General features: G+C 37.6%; 2 protein-coding genes across 4 annotated transcripts in view; both read right to left on the bottom strand.

Moving 5' to 3' along the window:
• The window catches only part of znf609b (zinc finger protein 609b), a 63636-nt gene extending 48227 nt beyond the window's left edge, over nt 1–15409 (bottom strand). For all 3 annotated transcript variants that reach the window (XM_082160904.1, XM_082160903.1, XM_082160905.1), the window contains exons 1-2: nt 14982–15409; nt 4896–5764 (exon numbers count right to left, since the gene is read on the bottom strand). In XM_082160904.1, coding sequence (XP_082017030.1) covers nt 4896–5639 — 744 coding nt within the window. In that variant the 5' untranslated portion in view covers nt 5640–5764; nt 14982–15409. The remainder of the gene's footprint in view (nt 1–4895; nt 5765–14981) is intronic.
• A 3818-nt stretch (nt 15410–19227) lies between these two features.
• Nucleotides 19228–23388, bottom strand: part of trip4 (thyroid hormone receptor interactor 4) — an 88143-nt gene continuing 83982 nt past the window's right edge. The window contains exon 13 of the mRNA XM_082160976.1: nt 19228–19452. Coding sequence (XP_082017102.1) covers nt 19394–19452 — 59 coding nt within the window. The 3' untranslated portion in view covers nt 19228–19393. The remainder of the gene's footprint in view (nt 19453–23388) is intronic.

Genomic DNA, 23388 nt, shown 5'->3' with positions numbered 1-23388 from the left:
CATATCGCGTCTTTTGCACGCTCAAGTTCGTTATTTCAAATGTAGGCGCGCGGTATGCACGCTCATAATGGAAGCGACGCGCTCGTTTTTTCCAAGCGCGTCCACGCCGCATCGAGATAAAAACATCTCAACTTTTCAGTATGCCGCAAGCGCACCGTAGGTCACGTGACAATAACCAACCAATCAGCTTCCTCACCTTTTCTGTTACTTTGAAACCTCAGCAGAAAAATGGAGGAGCAGCTCATCATTGCGGTCCAGGGATTTCCTGAACTTAATGACTTGTCAAGCCCTCATTATTTTGACTCAAATAAGAGGAATAATGCATGGAGACGCATAGGCTTGGAGCTTGGAATAACTGGTAAGCATGAAGTTTTTGTAGTATCGGGTGCACCCAAACACTGCGGCGTTTTTTACTTTTCTTAGTAAATAAATCTTGTAACAGAGTTACAGCAAGGGTTTTTCTGTGATGGAAATCCATTGCTGAAATTTCCTTGCTGTAACGGAGCGCAGCTGATGGTTGCTTAGCAACGACAGACGCCTCCGGAGCGCAACCGCCCTAGCGCTTTGGAAAAAGGAGAACGCGGCGCGCCTAGCGTTTTCTACGCGTTTTTAGGCGCGATATGTGTACGGCGCCTTAACTGTGATGAATGCGAGGCTGAAGCTTCAACACTTTTAATAAGGATGAAAAATATATTGGAACCATATTGGTTATTGGCTGATATTTGTGTTCTGTATTTATTTATTTGTATTGATATTGGATAATGCACATGTGGATGCTCATTTCCACCCATTTTTAAAATGTCCGATAACTTTTGCCATCATCTACTCTAGCACTAAAAGGCATGATGTTAGAAAATGGCGTTCATTTTTATACTATGCTATTTCTTCTTTCCTGTAATAGATCTCATGATACATATCGGGTTAGTTCGGCCAAAAATATTTATTTTTATTTTTTAACAATATCTTTGGATTTCTTCAAAACACAAAGGTCTCATTATTAAAAGTCCATGTAACAAAAAACCTTAACACAAGTTTGAGCTTTCATTTACCATCGTGCATTAGAGTTGCACAATTACACAGCTTCAAATATTGTATCATTTCATCATTACACCAGTAGGTGGCGACAAGTGATTATGACAAATGTATTTGTCATTGAATCATTCATTCAAGAGAATCGTTCAAAAAACTTGATTCATCCAGTAATGAAACAAGTGAAGTGTTTGTGAGCAGTGGTGTAGTGGTAAAAAAAGAGGTGGGTAAACTATAAATTCTGGTGGACCACAACTTGATCACCCGGTAAGGTGGGCCACTGCCTACCGGTGTATGTGTATCCTGATGACATCGCTATAGGCCATCATTTGATGGTACTACCAAGGGTATCACTGGTTGTTCCCTCATCATAGGTCACAAAATCACTATTCAATTCATACATTAATCGAAGTTCTTGTTAAAGAGACTCAAGAAGGAATAATATGGTTGAAATCTATAAAGTTTACTAAATGACAAAACAGAGAGAACAAAAATATTTAAGAGAGATAGAGAGGGAGGCTTATACCCAGGGCTTCCAATGCAATGCACTTGAACATAATGATAGGGATTTGGGGTTATTTTCATAGTCGATTAATCTGTTGAATATTTCCTCGATTAATTGATTAGTTGTTTGGTCTATCAGAAAAATGTGGATCAGTGTTTCCCTGTAGAGGGAAAAGTCTTTAACCTGGTGCAGGCTTGATTCCCTCTGAATGTCTTGTACAGTTGGGTTTTGACATGCTCATTACATTAAACCAGCTGCATGTAATGAATTGTTTAAAAAAAACGTAAAAAAAAAACTTTTTTGCCTAGTTTTAATGATTTTCTGTTGCGGCTGCGATCAAGTTTAATTCTCGCGCAGCTTGAATAGTAACGAGCGTGTGTTTTCTGCTCCGTGTGTGCCGTTCTCTTTGTTCCGTGTGTGTGTGTGTGTGTGTGTGTGCGTGTCGGCGCGCTGCGCTCTCTGCTCAACGTTCTGCTCTGTCATTAACGGCCCAAATGCTCGAATCATGTACCGATCGGCGATCACGCACTGGAAAAGCAAAGTCCGCTCAAATAACGTGAAATTTAGAGGTGGATAAACGCAATTTGAGGTGGATAAACGCACTTTGGAGGTGGGCAAACGCTATTTCCGAATTTTGGGAGGTGCGTAAACGGCGTTTACGTGCGTTTAGCCTCCACTACATCCCTGTTTGTGAGTGAGTCATTGAATCATTCACTCAACCCGATTTTTATTTATTTAAATAATTAAATCAAATTAATTACAAATTTTAAATAGACTGCAGCAATTAAAATGGTCAGAACTTCCAGAAAATGTTTTCTCAGAATTGCGGGTAAATTGTGATCTCTATTTTAAACATATTATTTTATTTTTTTAATCCAGAATTGTGCAGCTCTAATGTGCATTGATCAATTGTTTTTGAATAAAAGCCTAAATTAAATCTGTACATAATATAAAGTGATTATGTTTCTTCAGAAGACATTTTTGAGTGAACTAACCCTTCAAATTAATTACATTTACAAGCACCACAACATTGAGGAGAAAAAACAACAACATTGCTTATCATAGTGGAAGTGTGACCCAAATAATACTTTGTATTTTCAGTAGTGCAATTAAGTTAATTGTGACGAAGTCCTGATTTCTTCACCAGTCCTCTTTCGCCTCAGTGGAACTGGGAGTGCTGACAACCTCCTGAGTGTGTAGGAAGTTAAAGACTTCATCCACTTACAAAGCAACCCCTCTCCCCCCCTTTCATTTAGCCAGATCATTTGTTCCCCCTTCTCTTTCCTCTGGCCTTTTTTCTTCTGCAGATTCGAGCAGAGCACCTTCCAACCCCTCGCAAAGCTACACCCAGACTCCATCGCTGGCATTTAACACATGATCTCTCCAACCTTCGTTTGGAAGCACTGCGGCAACTTGAGGCATTCAACAGTCCTCTCTCATTTATTCATTCCTTCTCTCATTTATCGGTCTCTGTTTGTTTATCCCCCTCTGTTCTGCCCTCTAGCTTTCTCTCTGCTCACATTGAGAGGTGAAATGAGGCATGCTGGAAATTTGCTGGCTGACAATGGAGGACAGCTGCTCTCACTGCTCAAGCCTTTCATGAGCTGAATTAGCAGTGCTAGCTCGCTCGCGCGCTCCCTTCCCCCACCCTCACTGCTGGCTTTAACACCCATCCAGACATACTCGCAGTCGCCATGCACAAAGCTGAGGGAAACGCACCACGGAAAGGCTTTGTTTCACAAATCTGCCATTGCTCTAATTGCTGATTTTTTTGCCACCTTGTATTTTACTGAATTCCTTCTCGCATGCTGCATCATAAGCTAAAATAATTTTAAACGCCATTAAAAAAAACAGTGTTGCACCATCCAAAACTATCACCAATACTAAAATTTAGAGGTCAACCAGTTGGATTTTGCAGACACCAAAAACAAAGGAGGGGGAAAAAGCAGATTATCTATTAATCAGTCAATAGTTAATAAAATATATTGAACGTACAGACATACTAAAATGCATCTCTTCTTGGAAAAATTGGCCTACCGGAATTCAATTTCCGTTAAATACCAATGCACAATTAACCGTCACAACATAAACTGCAAAATGGACCAATTCTTTGCACAAATCACTGCATTCTTACTTCAAGTTTGTAATCTTTTAATTGCATAATATCTACTTGACCCGAGAACCAAGTCATGTGAACAATCACAGAGAAGCAAACATCTCTTTTGTACTGATGTTTCCAAGACGCACTATGAAAATCTGGGAGAGTACAGGATTTGGCTTTGATTTACAACATTTGGGTCATCAATATCTGAAATTATGTAAATAAATATTATGAAATTACTACCTAATCTACCACAGATTTATTTTGTCACACCATGCTACTGAAAAGACAAAAAAAGCTTAGGGAGTGACCTTAAAATGGGCTTTAAAACCATCTCCAGAAGACACATGGTAGGCTCTTTATGGTGACTGGAATTTCAATGTTGGCAAATCTACGCAACGAAGCACAACATTAGCAAACATAATCCTGTAATGAATATGACAATCCGCATTTGTTCTTTTTAGTCGAACGGCATGTACTTGCAAAACGTTAGGCTACATAATTAAGTTTTTAACACAGTGGAAGCCACAACTGTTTCTTTCCACAGATAAAAGGCCAATGTAAAAGATACAAACAAACACTGTCATCACTTATCTGCTTAAGACCTGAAACTGGATTTGAAGCTTTAATTGGAATTTCCTTCCTAATTTGAATGATTCCCAGAAGCACAGAAATTGTTCTGCTCAGATTAAAAGCTTGTGTAGATGCAGATAAATGACCTTCTTCCAACCCTTCCCCCACAGCTAGGCCAGTGGGTTTCGAGGGGTCTGAGCTTTTTTCCTCCCCTCCCCCCAAACACATCTTTGGCTCCTGGGATTAACAGCCAAACCAGTCCGAAACTTCCCTCTATTCAAAGACCGGAACGACAGGGGGGAAAAACAAGCCAAACAAATTTGTAATGTAATAATGTTAGCATAATACTGTAAATACTGCTTGAATACGTTTTTATACACACTGTGATAATATTTTTTTTTTGGAACAATATATATATATATTTTAAATGCCAGATCCATGACCTAACAGTTGAAACACCATGATTACCTTATTTGGGTAATGCAAGTTTAAATCTGGTCCTCTCTCTACTTTCTGATCAAAAAATGTCCATCACAAAGCACACACAATGTCAGAAACAGGAGGAAACAACTCACTTGCATTCAGGAGGATTAGATCGTTAATATTGACTCGAGTCATCAATGCATCAATAACACAATTTGCAGCTGCTAAATGGCTGAAATACACAAGCGGGCCATCCGCGCTTACCTTTTCATTTTTCATCTTCTTCAGAACTCTGCATTCCCCATCAAGCTCCTCCGGCTCGGATTTAATAGCTAACGGAGAGACAATTCCAACAGTTTCCAGAGCGTTATTCCCAAGTTGCTCTGTCACAGCAATGTCTGCGTTCTGCGTATTGTCAAAGGGCGTGTTGCGTGTGCTTCCAAACGCCTGAGCGTTCACAACTATCTCCTTCTCAATTGCCACGACTGCAACTGGTGCGCTTTCGCATTTTTCCTTCTTGTTTTTCCCACTCGATACTTCCTTTTCCTTTTTGCTGTTTGGCACACCGCGTGAGGCCTTGGCGCCCTTCTCGGCACCTTTGCCCGTAGCGGAGTTGCCGCCTCCTGAACTACCTGTCACACCAGTAACCTCCCCTTGGGTCCGTCCCTGATGCTCCTTTTTTGCTCCATCTGCAGCTGGAGACTTGCTGCTATTGTCTTTAGAATTTTTGTTGCGTTTGGATTTGGATTTGCTCTCTTTGCCCTGAGGGGCACTAACTGGGCTAACGAACTTGATATTGTCTGGCAGAGCCGCTACTGCGCTAGGTGGAGCTGCCATTCCCCCTCCGTCCTTGGTGCCAGACATCTCGAGTTTGTCCTTCTCTAGGTCAGCGTCAAGGTCGATAATCAGATTTCCAACCCCGATATCCCACTCATCACCGCTGTCGTAAGTGTCCACCGCATTCGAGTCCACACCTTTCCCGCCTGCAGTGCCACCACTTAGGGACATTTTAGTGCCAGCGGCCCAGGTTTGTCACAGTAACGTCTGATTTCTCAGACTGCCAGGGTGTGGGGAGAAGGAGAACAGTGGCCTCAACGTATTGATGTCAACTTCCCAGTCGCCCACATTTTGCCCTAGAGGAGAGACACACAAAGAGGGATTATCTGTCTTGAAATTGTACTCTGAAAATGAAACGGTAAGTGATGAATGTGCAGCACTAAATCAGGACTTGGCTTACCACACAAGAGCAAATACACAAAACGCGCGCAATAACTTTGAAAAGCAGGAGAGTTATAGTGTCCCAAACAGATGCAATCAATCTTTTCCATGTTCATTTGAGAAACTCAACAGAAAGGCATGTTTTCTTGTCATTATTTTCAGGTACACATTTTTATCTCATCGCATTCGATTAAAATTTCAGTAGCACTGTATTTGACAGTTCTGTTATTCATGTAAGTACTTTTGGTTACACTTTATTTTAAGGTGTCGTTGTTACAGTGTAATTATATATTTAAGTACTGAGTAATAATAATTAACTACATGTACTTACTGTAGGATTAGGGTAGGATTAGGATTTGGTTGAGGTTTAGTTGCACATAATTATGCATAATTTACTGTTATTACTATGGTAAGTACATGCAATGTAACATGGACACTGTAAAATAAAGTGTTACTGTACTTTTTATTGTAATAACTGAGTAATAACTACATACAAACCATAATCCTAACCTCAACCCATGTTAAGTCCATGTAAGTAGGGCTGATCGATTATGGCAAAAAACAATCAAGATAATTTTGGTCAATATTGAAACGATACGACATGAAACGATATGATCAAAGTCTTATTTCATTATACGAGTAATTTCCAATATCAGTAAAAATTCACAATTATCGATAGGCTACTTCTGCAAAAAACTAATGTAGACAATGTTACAGAAGACAAATAAACAGAGCAATACATTAAGAACAAAGAAACTAAACAAAATGGACAAAAAAATATAGCTAATAGCCTAAAAAAGAAACTGAATGTAAATGTAAAAACACTGCATAGTCTTCACTGTATACATTACATATAGATGAATCCTTATCAAAGCTACAAAAGTTATTCATTCAAGAGCAGTGAGTGATTTTCTCTTTGTCTTTTGTTGTTTGATGAACATTAATGTCAGACTGAAGCCGGAATATTAGGCTGCTGTCACTTTAGGAGCTAATGCACGGATCCAACATACTGTTACACACGCGCGATTTCTTCCTCAACTGTTTACATTCACTAAAGACATAATCAACTGTGTTTATGAGGATACTTCCCAAAACGCAATTTTTAAATGTTTGTGTGTAGGCGATTTAACCGTTTAGGCGAAGCCCACAGTATTCTTTGCTTATGAAAGCACAGAAAGACGGCTGAATGCGGCTAAATGCGCTTTTAATAACACTGTTTAATGCCAAACACACATGTCCCGTAGTTTAGCAACAGTAGACTATATTTTACAACACTCACTTATTTGGCTGCTTTGGATGTTAGGTTTGGCGCAGTGAGGAATGCACCGTTTCTGTGGTAGCGGTTAATAATAGTTTAACTCGATTATCTTTAACTCGATTATGTTTTCATAAACGTTGGAAGCCAAAATCAAAAAATCAATTATGATTAATTGCACAGCCAAACCATGTAGTTACCTTTTATTACTCCGTTCTTTCTTGGGTCAGTACACCGTAAATGCATGTACTGTTAAATTAAGTGCAACCAACATTCCATAACTTATTAAATCATTTCTGCAACTGTGGCATTTGATGATTCAGCGATGGCAAAACAAAGGAAACACTTGAATAAGAGTCTAGAAAAAAGAACATTTTACCAGTACTAGTATTCATCCAGATGCAAGTGCGGTTAGTAAAGATACATACAGTTATACACTACAACCTTCACGGACATCAAAATGGATGATGATTTGGTTGTTGTGATGATGGTTAACTTTTTACACTCAATATAAAAAAAAATATTTAAAAAAAATATTTTTAGTCTAGAGATTGGTCAGGATAATTCATAATTCATTAAATCAATATTTGGCCATTTTACAGCCGTTTACACCCGGTGTTTTAATGCGTCTCTTCTGTCCACTTTCCACCACTTCTGTCCTGATTTCTTCGAGGGAAGGGTCAATGGGCGGGTAAATGTAGGGGCTTATTCAGATCTTTCAATCTAATTTAATTTAAATATGAACGTGACCGGAGATGATGGAAAAACACACGGACATCATCAGCTTTAGTTTCTGCTCTGACAGCCACAAGACCAGCCGAACACTGTGAGTGTGTGTTAGAAATCAGGAATGGAGAGAGAACATTGTGCTTGGTATGTTTTTCATCTTTAAACCAAACTTGAGTCTTCAGTCGACAAAGTTTAAATCCCGTCTGGCTAGAGCTCTTCCCATAATGTTAATAAAGAGAAGACTGCGTTTTGTGGCTGTTTGAACACATTTGATCACGAGCGTTTAGGAAAGTGATCTGGTCGAATGTGTTTTCAACTAGCTCTGGAAGAGGTCAAACTCTAAACGTTTTAGACCCTGTTTACACCTGTATTTAGTGTCGTCCACCTGTGACCCGATCAACCAAAACGCATCTTAACACCAGGTGTAAACGGAGCCAAATATCATTGAGTGAAATTTCCTTCTTTTGCCAATTCCCAAATCTGCCAACAGTCATAAAAACAGATAATAAACAGTTTTGTTGCGTATGGCAGCTCTGCTCTTTAGATATCTGCCTAGGCCGTTAAAAATATATATTATCACTTGACCACTATTCAGTTGTTAGAAGTATATCTTGCAAACAAGATTCCACTGAACAATGAGCAAAGTTTAGATAACAATGGCAACATTTTTGCAAAGACATTCACTTCTAAATAGAAAACAGACCTGTGAAATTGTGAGCATTTTGACCTATATTATGTGCCAAAGTATTTGTGTCTGCTGAAATTGGGCTGCTTTTCAAAGCCTGATGTTTGATGTCTAATTAAAGCAGCCATTCTTTAACACAGGTCATCTCTGCTTAGCCAGGGTACGGCCAAATAAGCCAACACAAGTCAAAGGAGCGCGCACTTTGACCTCTGACAGCGTAAATAATTAACACTCAAGTCTGCAGCATTTGTCCTGCAATGCCAATGAGCTCAGAGCTGGAAAATAACGTAAGAACCCGCTCACGCTAGATCCGTACGCATCTGATAAACTCCTGTTACTCTATCCATATTTGAAATGCTTCACCAAGCTTAACTGCAGATCAGTTCAGCGAGCGGATGGCTTTGTTCATTAAGCTGGAGCTTATATTAGCCTTTCATTTACTTCCATATAAGTTTTCACAAGTCTCTGATCATCACAAAAGCCTAATAGTGGCATTGAATGTGAGCGCTATCATTCCAGACACTAATTCCCTAATCAAGCATCTCACATGAATCAATAATAGTGCTTCTCCTTCTCACTAGGGATGAGTAGATCAGTTTTGAAATACAAACTTAGAACAATGATGTTTTATTTCAATGGTCAATCCTCAAATAAAATGTATACGCAGTGTTTATTTCATTCCTTTAAAAAAATGAGAGATACATGTATGTATGATACTTCTTATAAGTGTGTTAACAGGAAATCATTTTTGTACTTTGTTGTTATTATATATTGAATTTTTGGGTTATTAAATAAATAAATATTAATACACAATGCTTAAATGTCTAAAATTAGCCTAAAGACATATTTAAAAAGAAAACTGTACATCTTGTGCTTGAACGGACATATTCACATGCAAATGCTGGCCTCAACAAATATCCTAGTAAACATAATATGTTAGGCTATATCTTAAGTGAACAAACAGTTGAGAACTAAAACGCACGTGTATCAGTGTATTGGATGTGTGCATTCGCTCTTAAAGTGACAGTAGCCTAATATTCCTGATGCCATCTGTGTCATTACTGTTAATCAAACAACATAAGATAAAGAGAAATCACTCACTGCTCTTGACTGAATAACTTTTTACACTTTAATAAGGTTTAATCTACATTTTATTTATACAGTGAAGACTATGCAGTGGCATTTTATATTTGATTATTCATTTTCTCTACCTGAAAAAGACAGCTTTACTTGTCTTTAACAACATTTGAAATGCATATGATTTAGTAAAGTAGTTTTTGGTGTCACAGCCTTATTTATTAATGTTTTGAGTCAATATATATATTTGATATTATATATATAGCCTATTAGGGCTGTCAAAAGATTAATCGCGATTAATCGCATCCAAAATAAAAGTTTGTGTTTAAATAATATATGTGTGTACTGTGTATAATTAAATTTGTATATATGAATACACACACATGCTTGTATATATTTAAGAAAAATGTGTCATTTATATAAAAAAAAAATATATTTATATATAATATAAATTATATAAACAGTATATGTATGCAAATATTTCTTAAATATATACATGCATGTGTGTGTATTTATATACAAAATAATTATACACAGTACACACACATATATTATGTAAACACAAACTTTTATTTTGGATGCGATTAATCACGATTAATCTTTTGACAGCCCTAATACATATATACATATATATATATATATATATACACACACACACACATACATATACACATACATACATATACACACACATAGGCTACATATATATATATATATATATATATATATATATATATATATATATATATATATGTGTATGTATAATCAAATATATATATTGACCCAAAACCTTAATAAATAAGACTGTGACACCAAAAACTACTAAGTGAAAATTTTAGATACCAAAATATAGATACCATATTCATACTAAATCATAAAAGCTTTTTGAATCTAGTCTTACAGAAACTTCCTAAATCCTAGATTTGAAAAATGGTTACTGTAAAGTTAGGATGATAATTGGGTTGCCATTTAAATAAAGATTTGTTTTCTACCATAACCGAGCCATTGGATTCCCCGTAACTATGCCTTGTGTAAATGACACTAGCCCACCGAGAACACGACGCAAAAGCTCGTGTTGATCGCAGGCCGCTTCAGTGCCGAGCAGAACCCCAGATGGTCATTCGTACGTCTAAAGACTGCAGCTGTTCTGCTGGAACAAACAGTCGAAGAGGTCAAAGTCAGTGTATAACATCTGCAGATAACCTGTCTGTGTATGTGTTCATGTTTCATCCCTCGAAAAGTCCAGGAGACGCACAGCTTATTCAATCCGCTGCTTTTTAAACATGGCATTTACAGAATGAGTGTTTTGGGATCATGAATCCCCATATTTTTCAGCCTTTTGAAAATGTATGATATGCATCTTGATATTTATCTGCTGTAAAATGACTAAAAGTGGCTAAGGGAACTATTATACTGAGCAAAGAGCTGGTGTTGCCAAGTACATTTAAGAGGCTAAATTCAAGATCTGAAATACAGTAAAAATCTAAAGCATGCTTTTCACAGCTTTTCACTAAATATCTGATCATTTCTTTTTATGTTCACCAATGTAATAGTGATAAATAGGTAGATTTCACTAAAACATTTTAAGCATCTAAAATGACGCTTGAAGAACATTTCCGAAAACGGTGATGAATTGTTGAATCTGTGTTTGGAAACATTATAACAGTTGAAATTGATTCTAGAAAGAATAATCTCGCACTAATGAAACGAGACATGCTGTCTTTAGGAAACTTAATGCCAAATAAACAATAAAATCATCACAATATTCACAATGTTTACATTGTCAGTATAATAATATCAAATAATCAGCCCTATTGACACCATAATGTGACAAGGCTTCAAAAGCAGATAGAGAATAACATTCATCTGCATTAGAAAGATAAAGCACAAAGTGCATAACAGACCACTTGTAACGTGTAATAAAGATCGAACGCTGGACTGAATGATGTGCATAGCTTGAGCGGTGACAACTGTAAATTCATAATGAGAGTATGGATCTTTCTAAGCATTCACAAACATTACAGCGAGAGCTACAGCAATGCATCTCTATTCCACCGGCTCGGACATATTGATTTCCCTGGACTATCCCGACACGGGATCAGAGAACGTTCAATATCAAAGCTTGGAGCGCTACGCTATATATATATATATATATGGGCTGAAAAACATTTTACAAAAACATCTGTCTAGACCAAAGCTGAGCAAAAGTTTTCTAGTGTAAAGTATGGAGAGTAAACAACATCTAGCTCTGGCCTGCAGACAAAACTCAACTCAACAGCTCATAAAGAGAGAAAACAATGTGTCTGAGATCCAGGAAATAGATTCGCCCTCCGGCTGACTGCCAACTCATCTCCACATGAGCACTCTACAACATTATTACTGATAAAAGCCAATCGTATTGAAAGCAGATGATATAAAATGTCACATATTTGCCTGTATTTGGTGTCAAGCCTCCATTCATAATATTGCAATGTTTTGGGATATAGTGTCACAAACATTTTTCTTTGAAGTATTACCAGTGTACCGTGTAATAGTGCTGCAGTCGTGACGTCCCGCCGCTGGTTCCCCCCAGATTTCCCTATGGGTTTTTATAATGAGGTTTTGAGTAAAATAAGCTCTGTGTTAAACGTAATGTGACAATACTTGGATGTTTTGTTCCACAACGCAAATTACACACACTCGCACACCAAACGTTCTCATCAAGTTACTTATTAGAAACATACAAACATTTTTTTAAATAAACATAACAGCTTAAAAAATTCACATTTTTGATACGGGTGTGTGTAATTTATGCTGTAGAATAAAACGTCCAAGTATCGTCAACTTATGTTTAACACAGACTAGAGCTGCATGATTCTGGATAAACTGGACAAAACTAAACAAAATATCATGCAGGCATAATTTACTAGAGGCTTTGACACATTTTAATTGCAACAGTCTATTTCAAATGTTTAATTAATCTGAATGAATTATTTTGGAAAAAAAATAGGTTAAATGAAGGATTCAACGACTCACTCATAAACACTTCACTTGTTTCATTACTGGATGAATCAGCGTTTTTGAACGCATCTCTTGAATGATGAATTCAATGCCAAATACATGTTTAACAGTCCCTTGCCGCCACCTACTGGTGTAACGATGTAATGATATAATCTTTATTTGAAGTGTCGAGTACTTTCAGGAGGTGATTTGCTCTATTTTGATCACTACCGTACCGTAGACATCAGTGTTGATATCCGAACTATAAACTTTTATCCCAATTTTTCTGCGATATGAATATTTACAACACAGAAATAACAAAACTGTGTGCGGTTTCATACCTATACGTGACATTTGCTCTGGGTCAGCGGCAGCACAACGCAGGTTTGAATGTTCCAGTGTGATTTGATTCCATAGACAGGCGAATCGTTGTCATTTGGGAATGAGATTAATCACGCAGCTCTACCACAGATTATTTCTCTACCTTATTTTTCTCATAAATAAATAAAAAAAACATTATAAAATCCTTGAGGGAACACTTTTAAAATTAGTCTTCCGGGTTCAATGGAGTTCTAAATAGAACATTAGGGTTCTTGACTCAGTTTTAAAGAACCCTGTATGCCAAAAAGGAGAGGATATAGGGATATACAAGGAGAAATGGTTTTAAATGATTGCATAATCCTTTTATGTTTAACAGGTTATTCTAGAGACAAATATTTTTACGAGCCGTTTCATTCATAAAATTGAATCACAGTAAGAAATTAATGAAAACTAAATCCATTGAACGATCCCATGATGGGAACCCATAGAAAGGTTCTATATAAGAAGCACCTGACAGAAGCATCTATATAGAACCAGATGATGATGTGTGGCCAATAGAAACGAGCCATGTAATCGTGCTTCACTGACTGTATTAACATACTCTGTTTCCAAAAGAAGGAAATTGTAAACAAAACACTAAATGTGAAACCCAAGTTCAGACTCATTAAATGATTTTCTGAACAAACATCTTCGACTTATCTTGAGGATGTCAGCAGGTGTCCGCTCCAACTCTTCAAATAGCCCATTTTATAACACCTCTTTCTAAGACCACATAAAGTCTGGGGTTTCTTCTGAAAGCTGATTATTTCCATATGCTATTTATTATGGTTTCCCTGCTTGTCTTTATTTGAGGCTACTTGATATCTGTGCTAATTCTTTAAACAATACAATAGGGCAAATGCATCTCAGTTCCATTCACACACATACTGAATAGTGCACAATAAGTTCCCCTAGCTAGTAGTGCAGTCCATGGATTGAATAAATCTAGATGATATTAACACACCAAGGTATGGACGAGGTATGTCAAAGAATACCATGGTGTTTATATGGTACCAACATCTGCAACCATCAGAAAATGGTACAAAATGGACAATGACAGGAAAACGTACACCAATCTTTTTTTGTTACCGTTCAGAGCCAAAATAAAGACTTTTATGGAATTAAAAGGAGAAAATTAAACGCGTTTCCCTATAGCCTGCAGTAAAACAAATAATTTTCAATTTATATGAAAGATACTAAAATTAGGTTTTAGCATCCCATTATAAATAGCCCATGAAAACTAGAATGAGTGTAAGATTAGTTGAAGAGCTAATAATCCACATCATAATACTAACTACTCAATCAACACTGGTAAAACTAGTGGAATTGATACGATTATTTAGAATTAGTGTGAAAATCAAGCAAGCAGATAAGATAGAAATATGGCATCAAATGTTAATAACACAGTACTTACATAAACCATGTAATTTACATTGTAATCGAATATACTTGAAAGAAAACCACTTGGTACTATCATGGTCCGCGTCCAAAAAACACGATATAATCATGATACCATGTCTAAAACCTTTTGTTAGAGTATAAGCACTGCTCTGAAGACGTGTGAGGTGACTGCTGAAGGTTGTATTATCAGGAGTGAGTTCTGTGTTTGAGCAGTGATTCACTGCGAATATTCTGATACTCGCACACATCCTTTGACATTCATAACAGACTCGAGCTCTTCCACAGAGAACTGCAACTCCAGCATAAACAAACCACAGTCGTTTTAAGCACTGTCGGGGTGTTTATGGACTCGCAGCCCGTTTATTTGTGCTCGTAATCGAGTAAACTGGGACTCGTTGTTCGATTCGCCGCACCTAACGCGCTGTTCGAGCGCACTGGTCCGCGACGCGTTGCTCTTAAGGAAATGACTCTCTAAGATGGTCAAAGCATGTGTGAGCCATGACAACCGAGCTAAGCTAACGGGCTAAAGCACCTCCAGTCTCCATCTGCACCAATAAAACACCACCCCCTACCCACACACACACACACACACACACACACACACACACACACACAAAAGAAATGCATTAATCCCAGCGTCACTTACCCCACACGCGAACCCCTATCCAGAGAATACTTATGTACATTCCATAGAGGAAGGTGGAAAGGCCTCTGGATTTGCGCACGGAATTCCAAAAACGATCCCAAAGCAGTGCACTTCCCAACACATCCAGCAACTAGAGAAAAGGAAGGCCAGCAGCCATCACACTCCTAAAGATCCCGTTCAGAAATGCAAACACTGCCCTGAAACTGGCATCGCAGGATCGAAATCTCACAGCTTTCTTCAAATACGTCTTTCTTAAACTCCAAGACGATAAATCCAACATCTCGGCACGTCCATTTTCACGTATATTCATTCATTTTTCCCCTTGAGTTGAGTCCTAGATCCCTCGCTCCTTTCAGTAAGGGGGATACAATGTAACTAAAGGGCAGGAGGAGGAAGCGCCATGAAATCCAGGAGAATGATCCGGATGGATTGAACCCTGCGCGCGTAGTGCGCGGTAAGACGCGGAAACTGGATCAGTCGATATTCTTCCTGGAATTTCCACCATGTGTTTGTGTGTGTTCATGAGTCCAGCACATTTAAAAAGCCTTCTTTTCTGCCTTAACTTGTTTTCCTCTTCCTGGTCTTGTTTTAAGATATAAGGTGGGTTTTTTTATATGAAATGACAAATTGATTTTACAAATTCAATTCAATTCACATTTATTTGTATAGCGCTTTTCACAATACACACCTTTTTAAAGCAGCTTTACAGAAAATCCACATTACAATTTAGAGTGATCTGTTATCAGAGGTGACTGTTATGCATTTCAGAAATGTACATATAAATCACACAGTAAGCTAAACATGTATTAATACAAACAATGTAATAATTGAAGGCAGAAACAATGAGCTCACTGAAGTAATGAATACATGTTTGTTAACAAATGATTATGACATATAGTATAGTAGCATTGGTGCATGTTGATTCAGAGTTTGCATCAAATTCAAACTAAATTGAGTTAAAAGCAAATGCACCAAAAAAACAAAACATTTATTCAATTTGGCTTCATTAACTTCTTTGAATGACCATTAATTAGTTCTTCAGGGATTAAATATTATTTAGATGATTCTGTAGACTAGCAATGAATGGCATTAACATTCTTCAGTTTTGGATAATAAAAAGGACTCGTTCGAACAGATCATGGTTTTTACTGTCATATTGAATAATCAAATCATAATTTAGTTATCCTGCCTACATGAAAACTCTTATTAAATGTCGTTCCAAACCCATTTGACTTTTTCCTCCATGAACTTTAGCAGTTTAGCATACACTGAAAGTGGGAAGTGAGCAGAGGCGGCCGAGCCTAAAAGAGACACATATATACACATAGACTATTTTGCAAACCTTCTAAAGAAATACAATATTTTTATCTTTTGCCAGAGATTTGCTATATGGTGCAAATATGGTATGAAGATTCGCATCACTAGCTGTGTTTCCATCCAAAGCTGTGAATTTAACTGATGCACAAAACTGGAATATGGCATTAAACATTTGTGAATAAACCAGCGTTTCCATCCCATGTGTTCAAGAGAGCAAAATAGTCACTTCCAGGGAAATTGCAGTAATAAAATGAATAAATCAGTAATAAAAATGGAAGATGCTGCAATCAGGGAAGAAACTGTGGCTCTTTTTTTCCTCCATCATAATTGAGTTGCGTTCACACAATAAACGCTGTCATGTTCTCTTGCGTTCAAATGCTAGTGTTCGGGAACGCAATCATGTGACACTAATTATAATTATACCCAATTATACCCCTATTGTGATGACAAACTTTATCTCAGAAACTTCGGGACGACAAAACCGACATTTGAGATGCAATTGGTCCGCCGGTAAGTGCAGTTATCCAATCACATCGTCTGTTGAGGCTGTCACATGTTTTTTATTGAGCATTGAGGGATTTATTCGGGAAATGTGTTTTCATCTTTGTTTATGCACATATGCTCTTAAAAGATAAAAAATCCACCTTAACTGAGTGTGTTTTTATGCACCACACGTTTCCATCCAGCGTTTTTATGTGATATCCCAAAATTTGCATAAAAATAGGTGAATGGAAACAGCGGATGCAACATGTATTAGGAAATGAGCAGCATTGACATTGTGCTAAACATCCTTCATGTTTGAGGTCGTTCGCAAGATAGTTGAGCCAGAATTTACATATTTAAGGGGAACTATCCCTTTAAAAGAGGAGGAGTTAAATGATTAAACACTTGACATGTGGTGCTACAGTAACATTGCTGGTGAGAACATGATTGATCTGTAATGATTTTGATTTCAGTTGGTACATGATGACTGACAGTATTGCTTTGCTTTTGAAGTATGACTAAGCCAGACATACCAGTTTATGTGTTAATATAGCAAACACACAAACATTTACAATGCCATTTGTTGAAGTGCATGTAGGCGTATTACTCTTCTTGCATAGCTCAGTGAACACTGGAAAGCTCTCCCAAACAATGCTAGATAACAATCCGGCATCATCAGAAACTGCTGTGGGGAGACACTTCTCACACGATCTCTGGTTCCTGGGTGGCAGCGTCGCGTCTGTAGCCACAGGTACACTCATTTGCACTTTCTTTCATCCGGGGTTAACAGAGTGAGGCCTGTCAAACAGTGGCGGGAGAAGGAAACGCCTGCGAGGAAAGTGCTGACGGAGAACAGGAAGACCTGCTGCTGACATTCCTTCTACAACCTAAGCCTCTTTTAAAATGCCCCCTCATTCAAATGCAAAAACATAAGCTTTTCATAAGATAATTAGCTCCTTCACACTCGAGTCGTGCTTTTAATAGCTCATACTGTGTGTTTAAACAAACGCAGGATATTTGTTTGAACGCTCCATAATAATGTTGTTTTTATTGAGAAACATTTTCATTTATAAAATCCCACGCATCGGCCGGTGCATCGAATCCCACCCAAGATCAAATCTCTGTGAAAAACTGCATTTAGGAAAGTCTTCCGCACTTTCCCGAGAAAGCGTCTTTTGTACTTGGGCACAAAGGAGCGTCCCAGCACCCATAGCTGGAGGAGATGTGTGCGTTTGATTAGCGGCTCTCTGGCTTTAGGCGACACAGGGTTTCCAAAAGGTTCAATCTGACACTCAAACCCCATTAGTATTTTGGACAATTAGTCGCACATTACAATATGATTGGGGAAAAAAAGAGGCAAAGTGACTGATACTGTAAAAGGGTGGATCATATGAACACATTATGTCACATTTCAGCTAGAATAAATATTGACTAACTTCTTTGCTCCCCAGTCACTGTGGCTATAGTGGTTTTCCAAGTTACTACTCAATTTTTGACATCGATACCATGGGGAAAAACTGCCATATAGATATTTTTTTATATTATATCATAATTTGGCAGCAGGTTTATTAGGCTGCTGTCACTTTAAGACATGACGCACGGATCCATTACACTGCTACACATGCGTTTTCTTAAAATATATATAATATATTCATTTAAACATTATATTTATAACAATTAAGCGCATTTCCTCCTTTCCCAATTGTTAGTAGTGTGCTGTAAATGTGAAATATAAAATAAGTATAATTTGCATTTCTGTAATACAAAATATAACCCATTTATTTCAAATAATTGTATTATTTTAAGTAGAAGAAACACATTTTTTAAAACTCATGGTCAATCACATCTTTTTTTCCGCATTACAGGAATTTGGTATGAAACTGACTTTTTAAAAATGTATTATTAATTTGAGAGAATTACTCAAAATGATTCACCCACACGATGTTCAAAAAAAGTCAAGCAAATCCCAGAACAGACTCTCTATTCACCAGACCGCAGATGCTAGCTAACCACTTATCATGCTGATGTATTTCCCCATGTTGAACGTCCCGTTTTGCACAAGAAGAGGGAAATATATGCTCCATGGCCACTTTAATGCAGTTCCCATCATGCAATCTCCCGTTAATGGAGCCAGTCATTTGCTCTTTCTGCTGCAGAGATGCCTGTGTCACAAAGAGGCCACTCAATCACTCTGAGAGCAGCAGGCCCAAAAACCTGAGAGGCTTTGTGGCCCAAATAACAAGAGCAGCTCCAATACGAGCTCTCCAGCACAATTGCCTCTTTAGTAAGCAGAAAATTCCTTGCTCAGCCAAGCGGTTCTGGTTCAGACCGTCGGCTTTATGAGCTGGAAATCCAATTGAGATTAAAAGGGAGCTGGTTAATTATATGGCAAAAAAGACTGGATTATAACAAATATATTATTAGTATTAAAGACCAGATACACAAGTAGTCTTCAGCCTTTTATTGCAGAAAAAGCAATTAGGGAATGATTCTGGTTTAGTTATCTATTGACGGTCACCATATGCGTCCATGTGACACGGTGATTCCCACTGTCTGACACGGCCGACGACTCTCTGTTCCTCGTCTCTTGACCACCACGGCTTTGTTTCGGGTCACGCCGGCTGCATTAAACACTTCTTGGCACTTTGATGGCTCTGGCTCTCCAGTTTCCCTGTGTGAGAGAATGGGGAGGGGTGAGGTTAATGGTGATTCAAGTCCCGGTGACCTTTTCAAAGCTCCCTGTCAAACAACCAAAAGCTGCCCTGCTGAGCCGAGGGCTGGGATCAGGAAGAGGGAATTTATGAATCCGTTTACACACACATTCACACTTACAACACCTTTCTCATCGCACATATAGGGATTGGAGAGCTGTAAAAGTCACACTGATACATCATTAGTCAAGGACAGGTTTCATTTGTTTAGTGTAAATTGAAAAAAAAAAAAAAAAAAAAATTCTGAGAATACGGATTCACAACCAACTAGCATTCAGAGAGATTAAATGTTCTTCCTAGAATGATGTACAACGTCCCATTGCATGTGATTTGTTATTAAAATGACACAGAATAAAAAGTTCTGTAGGGATGTCAATAGATTAAAGTATTGCATCGATGACTAATCTAATGTGTTTTATTATTTAGCTCTTAGAATGATTAATAACTTTAAATCTGCTAAAAATTCTCTATGAAGTCTAAAAGTATTCTTTTTCTTTCCAAATGCCTTTCTTAAATAAAAGTGTAATATATACGTGTTATATTGATGGCGCAGCATCTTCTGGTATCTTCTTCATATAACAGTGTTTCACTCTAAGGTGGTATTGCATATTTGTTGAGCTTCTGTAAATACATTTGACCATAACTATGACTACTTTTATTACAAGTCCAACTTAGATTGGGTTTTGTCATTAGGAAGGCCATCCTTGCTTTGTAGAGGAAAACAGAATGAAGCGATTTTGTCAAAGTCGAAGTGTTCCCTGCATCTAAAAAACAAATAATATCAAACATTTAATTGGTCTCAAATATCCTGAATAACAGTATTTTTATTTTTATTTTTTTTTATCTATCAAGTATTCCAGTGTCAGAATTAATCATCAAGAACGGCAAATGCTGAAGGAATCTCATTTTCAGGCTAGTGTCAGTTGTTCTGTCAGATTCTTCAGGGGTGAGATTCTGTGATTCCTAATGCTGCATTACTGTTAGCTAAGAGTACGCCAGTACGAGGCTCTCAGCAGTCTTCAGTTCTGAAACTGGAGCCACTCGATCGATAGCAAATGAGATGATGCTGATCTGGCTGGCATCAGCATCTCTATTCTGTGGGAAAGCAAAGACTCTCAATTCCACCCCTTGATCTTCGCTGGCCGCTTTTTCAGATCAGTTGGCAGCATTCGCCACAAGATGTACAGCGCTAGCATCTGTCAACCTGAAACGCCTGCAAAGTCTGGCTCTCTTCAAACAGCTCATGCTGATGAAATCTGTTACCTGACCAAAATTTGAGTCACGGAACACGACATACGCTAAAGCCAGCTTATCAGATGCTGTCTTTTTGTTTGTCTCGCCCTATTAAACCTGCAGCTCTGGGAAGGCAAAAACCTGTAAACAATTGTTCAGAGCATGCATCTGAAATCCTATTTCAAAGCACACTGTCACAAAGCCATTAGAAGAGAATTTCACGCTACCAATAGATGAATGGACAGATCAGTTAGGTCAACAGAGAAAGAGATTTTTTTTCTTTGATATAAAATACTTTTTCAAAACAAACTGAGCAATGGATGCACATCTGAAATCAGCTAAGACTATTCCAGAATCAATTTTAAATCAAAACCTTAATTTGAGAGAGATCTAAACATAACATACCCTACATAAATACAAAGAAACATCCAGAGGTGGACAGTAACAAAGTACATTTACTTGAGTACTGTACTTAAGTACACTTTTTAAGTATTCTTTTTTTTACTTTTTTTTTTTTACTTTAACTTCACTACTTTTGAAAGACAAATATCGTACTTTTTACTCCACTACAGTTCTGTCAAGGTCCTTGAGTAGAAAGTAGTAATGTCAGTCAGGGGATGATTTTGGTTGCAGGGGTTGCATTTTGGTTGGAAATGAAAGTCGGTTTCTGACGTCAACGCGACTGATGTTGGTTTCAGACGTCAACCCAATTTTCGTTTTCTACCACAATACAACGTCTGTCCAATGTTGGAGATTAACGTCAATCTGGTGTTGGATTCTGACATTAACCTGACTTTCATTTTCAGCGTTGGGTTTGGTCTTCTAAATGTGAATGTTGTCATTGTTTTGGTGCACACTAGCTTATAGAACAGTAAGGCTAACATATTCATACTAAAAGCCAAAAAACTTTAAATAGGGCACTCTTTGAGGGAACAGCATATTTGGGTGTCCGAAACCATTGTGGACGTTATTGAGTGCACTTATTCAATCCCACTACCGGAACTGTGTTCTAGAAATACATGTGATATTGATATGAGGGTAGGCAGGCATATATTAAGAGGCATAAGGTACTTTAAGTATTACACACAACAATGCAACAATAATAAAACAATGCATTTACACTTACTTTTGATACTTAAGTACTTTTAAAAACAAGTACTTCTGTACTTTTACTTAAGTAAAAATCGGTCTTTACAACTTTTACTTGTAACGGAGTAATATTTCACCAGTAGCATCTGTACTTTCACTCAAGTAAGGAAGTTGTGTACTTTGTCCACCTCTGGAAACATCACAGCACAAACACAATCTAATGGAGATGCATTTCTCCAGCCAATGGTTGCGTAGAGCTGCTGAGTCCCAGTATTCTGCATTGGCTGGTGAGGCAACTTCTGAGAGCCCAGACATCGATCTGGCAAGATAATTTCTCATTGATTGTTTGGGGGCTGTTGTGAAGCAGTTTATTACCCATACTGCAGCAAGGGAGCCAGCCCAACAATAGATGCAGAGCATTGCTGGAACTCCATCATCTAGCACATCTGGCTTTTCTCCAACTACCTACGCTCAGATCAAGTACTGAACTCCAGAACTTATGTAATCTTCCCATCTAACAGGACTGCATAGAGTCTAAAACAAAACAAAACACATAGAACTACCCTGGGCTCATTCGAAGAACTGTACATGTTTGTTGGAAATCTAAGGGTAGAATTTTTATTTTTTTTTTGTAAAATGTAACAGGGAACTTTACTGGAACTTAAAACAATAGACCTAAAAATAAAAAATTATATTCTCAGCCCGAGTCATCTAGTAGAATATCCAATCTGATTGTTCTTTTCCATTTAACAGAAACTTCAAAAAGGGCAAAACAATGCCATAAAATTGGTCTGTACAACTTATATTGTGCACTATATTCTAATTTCTATTAGAGTTTTGTGTGAGAAACTTGTTATTCACTGATAATCAAATGTACTGTAAGTTAAGTATGGAGTGCCACAGGGATCCGTCGCTGGCCCTTTTTTATTCTCCTTGTACACACTCCCTTTAGATGATATTATGAGAAAACATGGCATTAGCTTTTACTTTGATGCTGATAAAACTAACAAAAAAAAACTAAAAGTTTTATAACTTCTCCAGCCACATGAAATATCAGTTAGCTGAGTGCATTAATTAATGTAATTCCTAGATGACCGATAATTTCTTTCTAGTAGACAGGATTTTCATTTTCTGGTAGACTATCTCTTTAAATCTAATTAAAGTCTTTAATTACATTTATAATGTTTCACATTTCCCCATAGAAGATCACTAATGCTTGAAGTCCAATAGTATTGTAAATGTACAGGATGGATCTCATTGTTGGAGTATTGCCTTTTCTGTTTTACTGAGACATGGCTCTCCCAGGAAACAGCGGATTTTCACCTTAATGGATTTACTTTGACTTGAAACCAGAAACAACACAATATCCAGTGCCTTGATTCTGCCTGCTTTGCTACCGAACTGAATCAATTTTATGCTTGTTTTAATAATAGCTATTCAGATGAGCACTGGACTCATACAGAGCATCCTGACCTTTACCCCATACTAATTGAGGAACAGATTGTGGAAAAGGTTTTAATGCAAGTTAAACCCCAAAAGACATCGGGGCCGGATGGAATAAAGGGCAAGGTACT

The sequence above is a fragment of the Leuciscus leuciscus genome (assembly GCF_965113295.1).
Source record: "Leuciscus leuciscus genome assembly, chromosome: 2".
NCBI classification, from domain to species: domain Eukaryota; kingdom Metazoa; phylum Chordata; class Actinopteri; order Cypriniformes; family Leuciscidae; genus Leuciscus; species Leuciscus leuciscus.
This window is presented reverse-complemented; position numbering and strand designations above follow the sequence as displayed.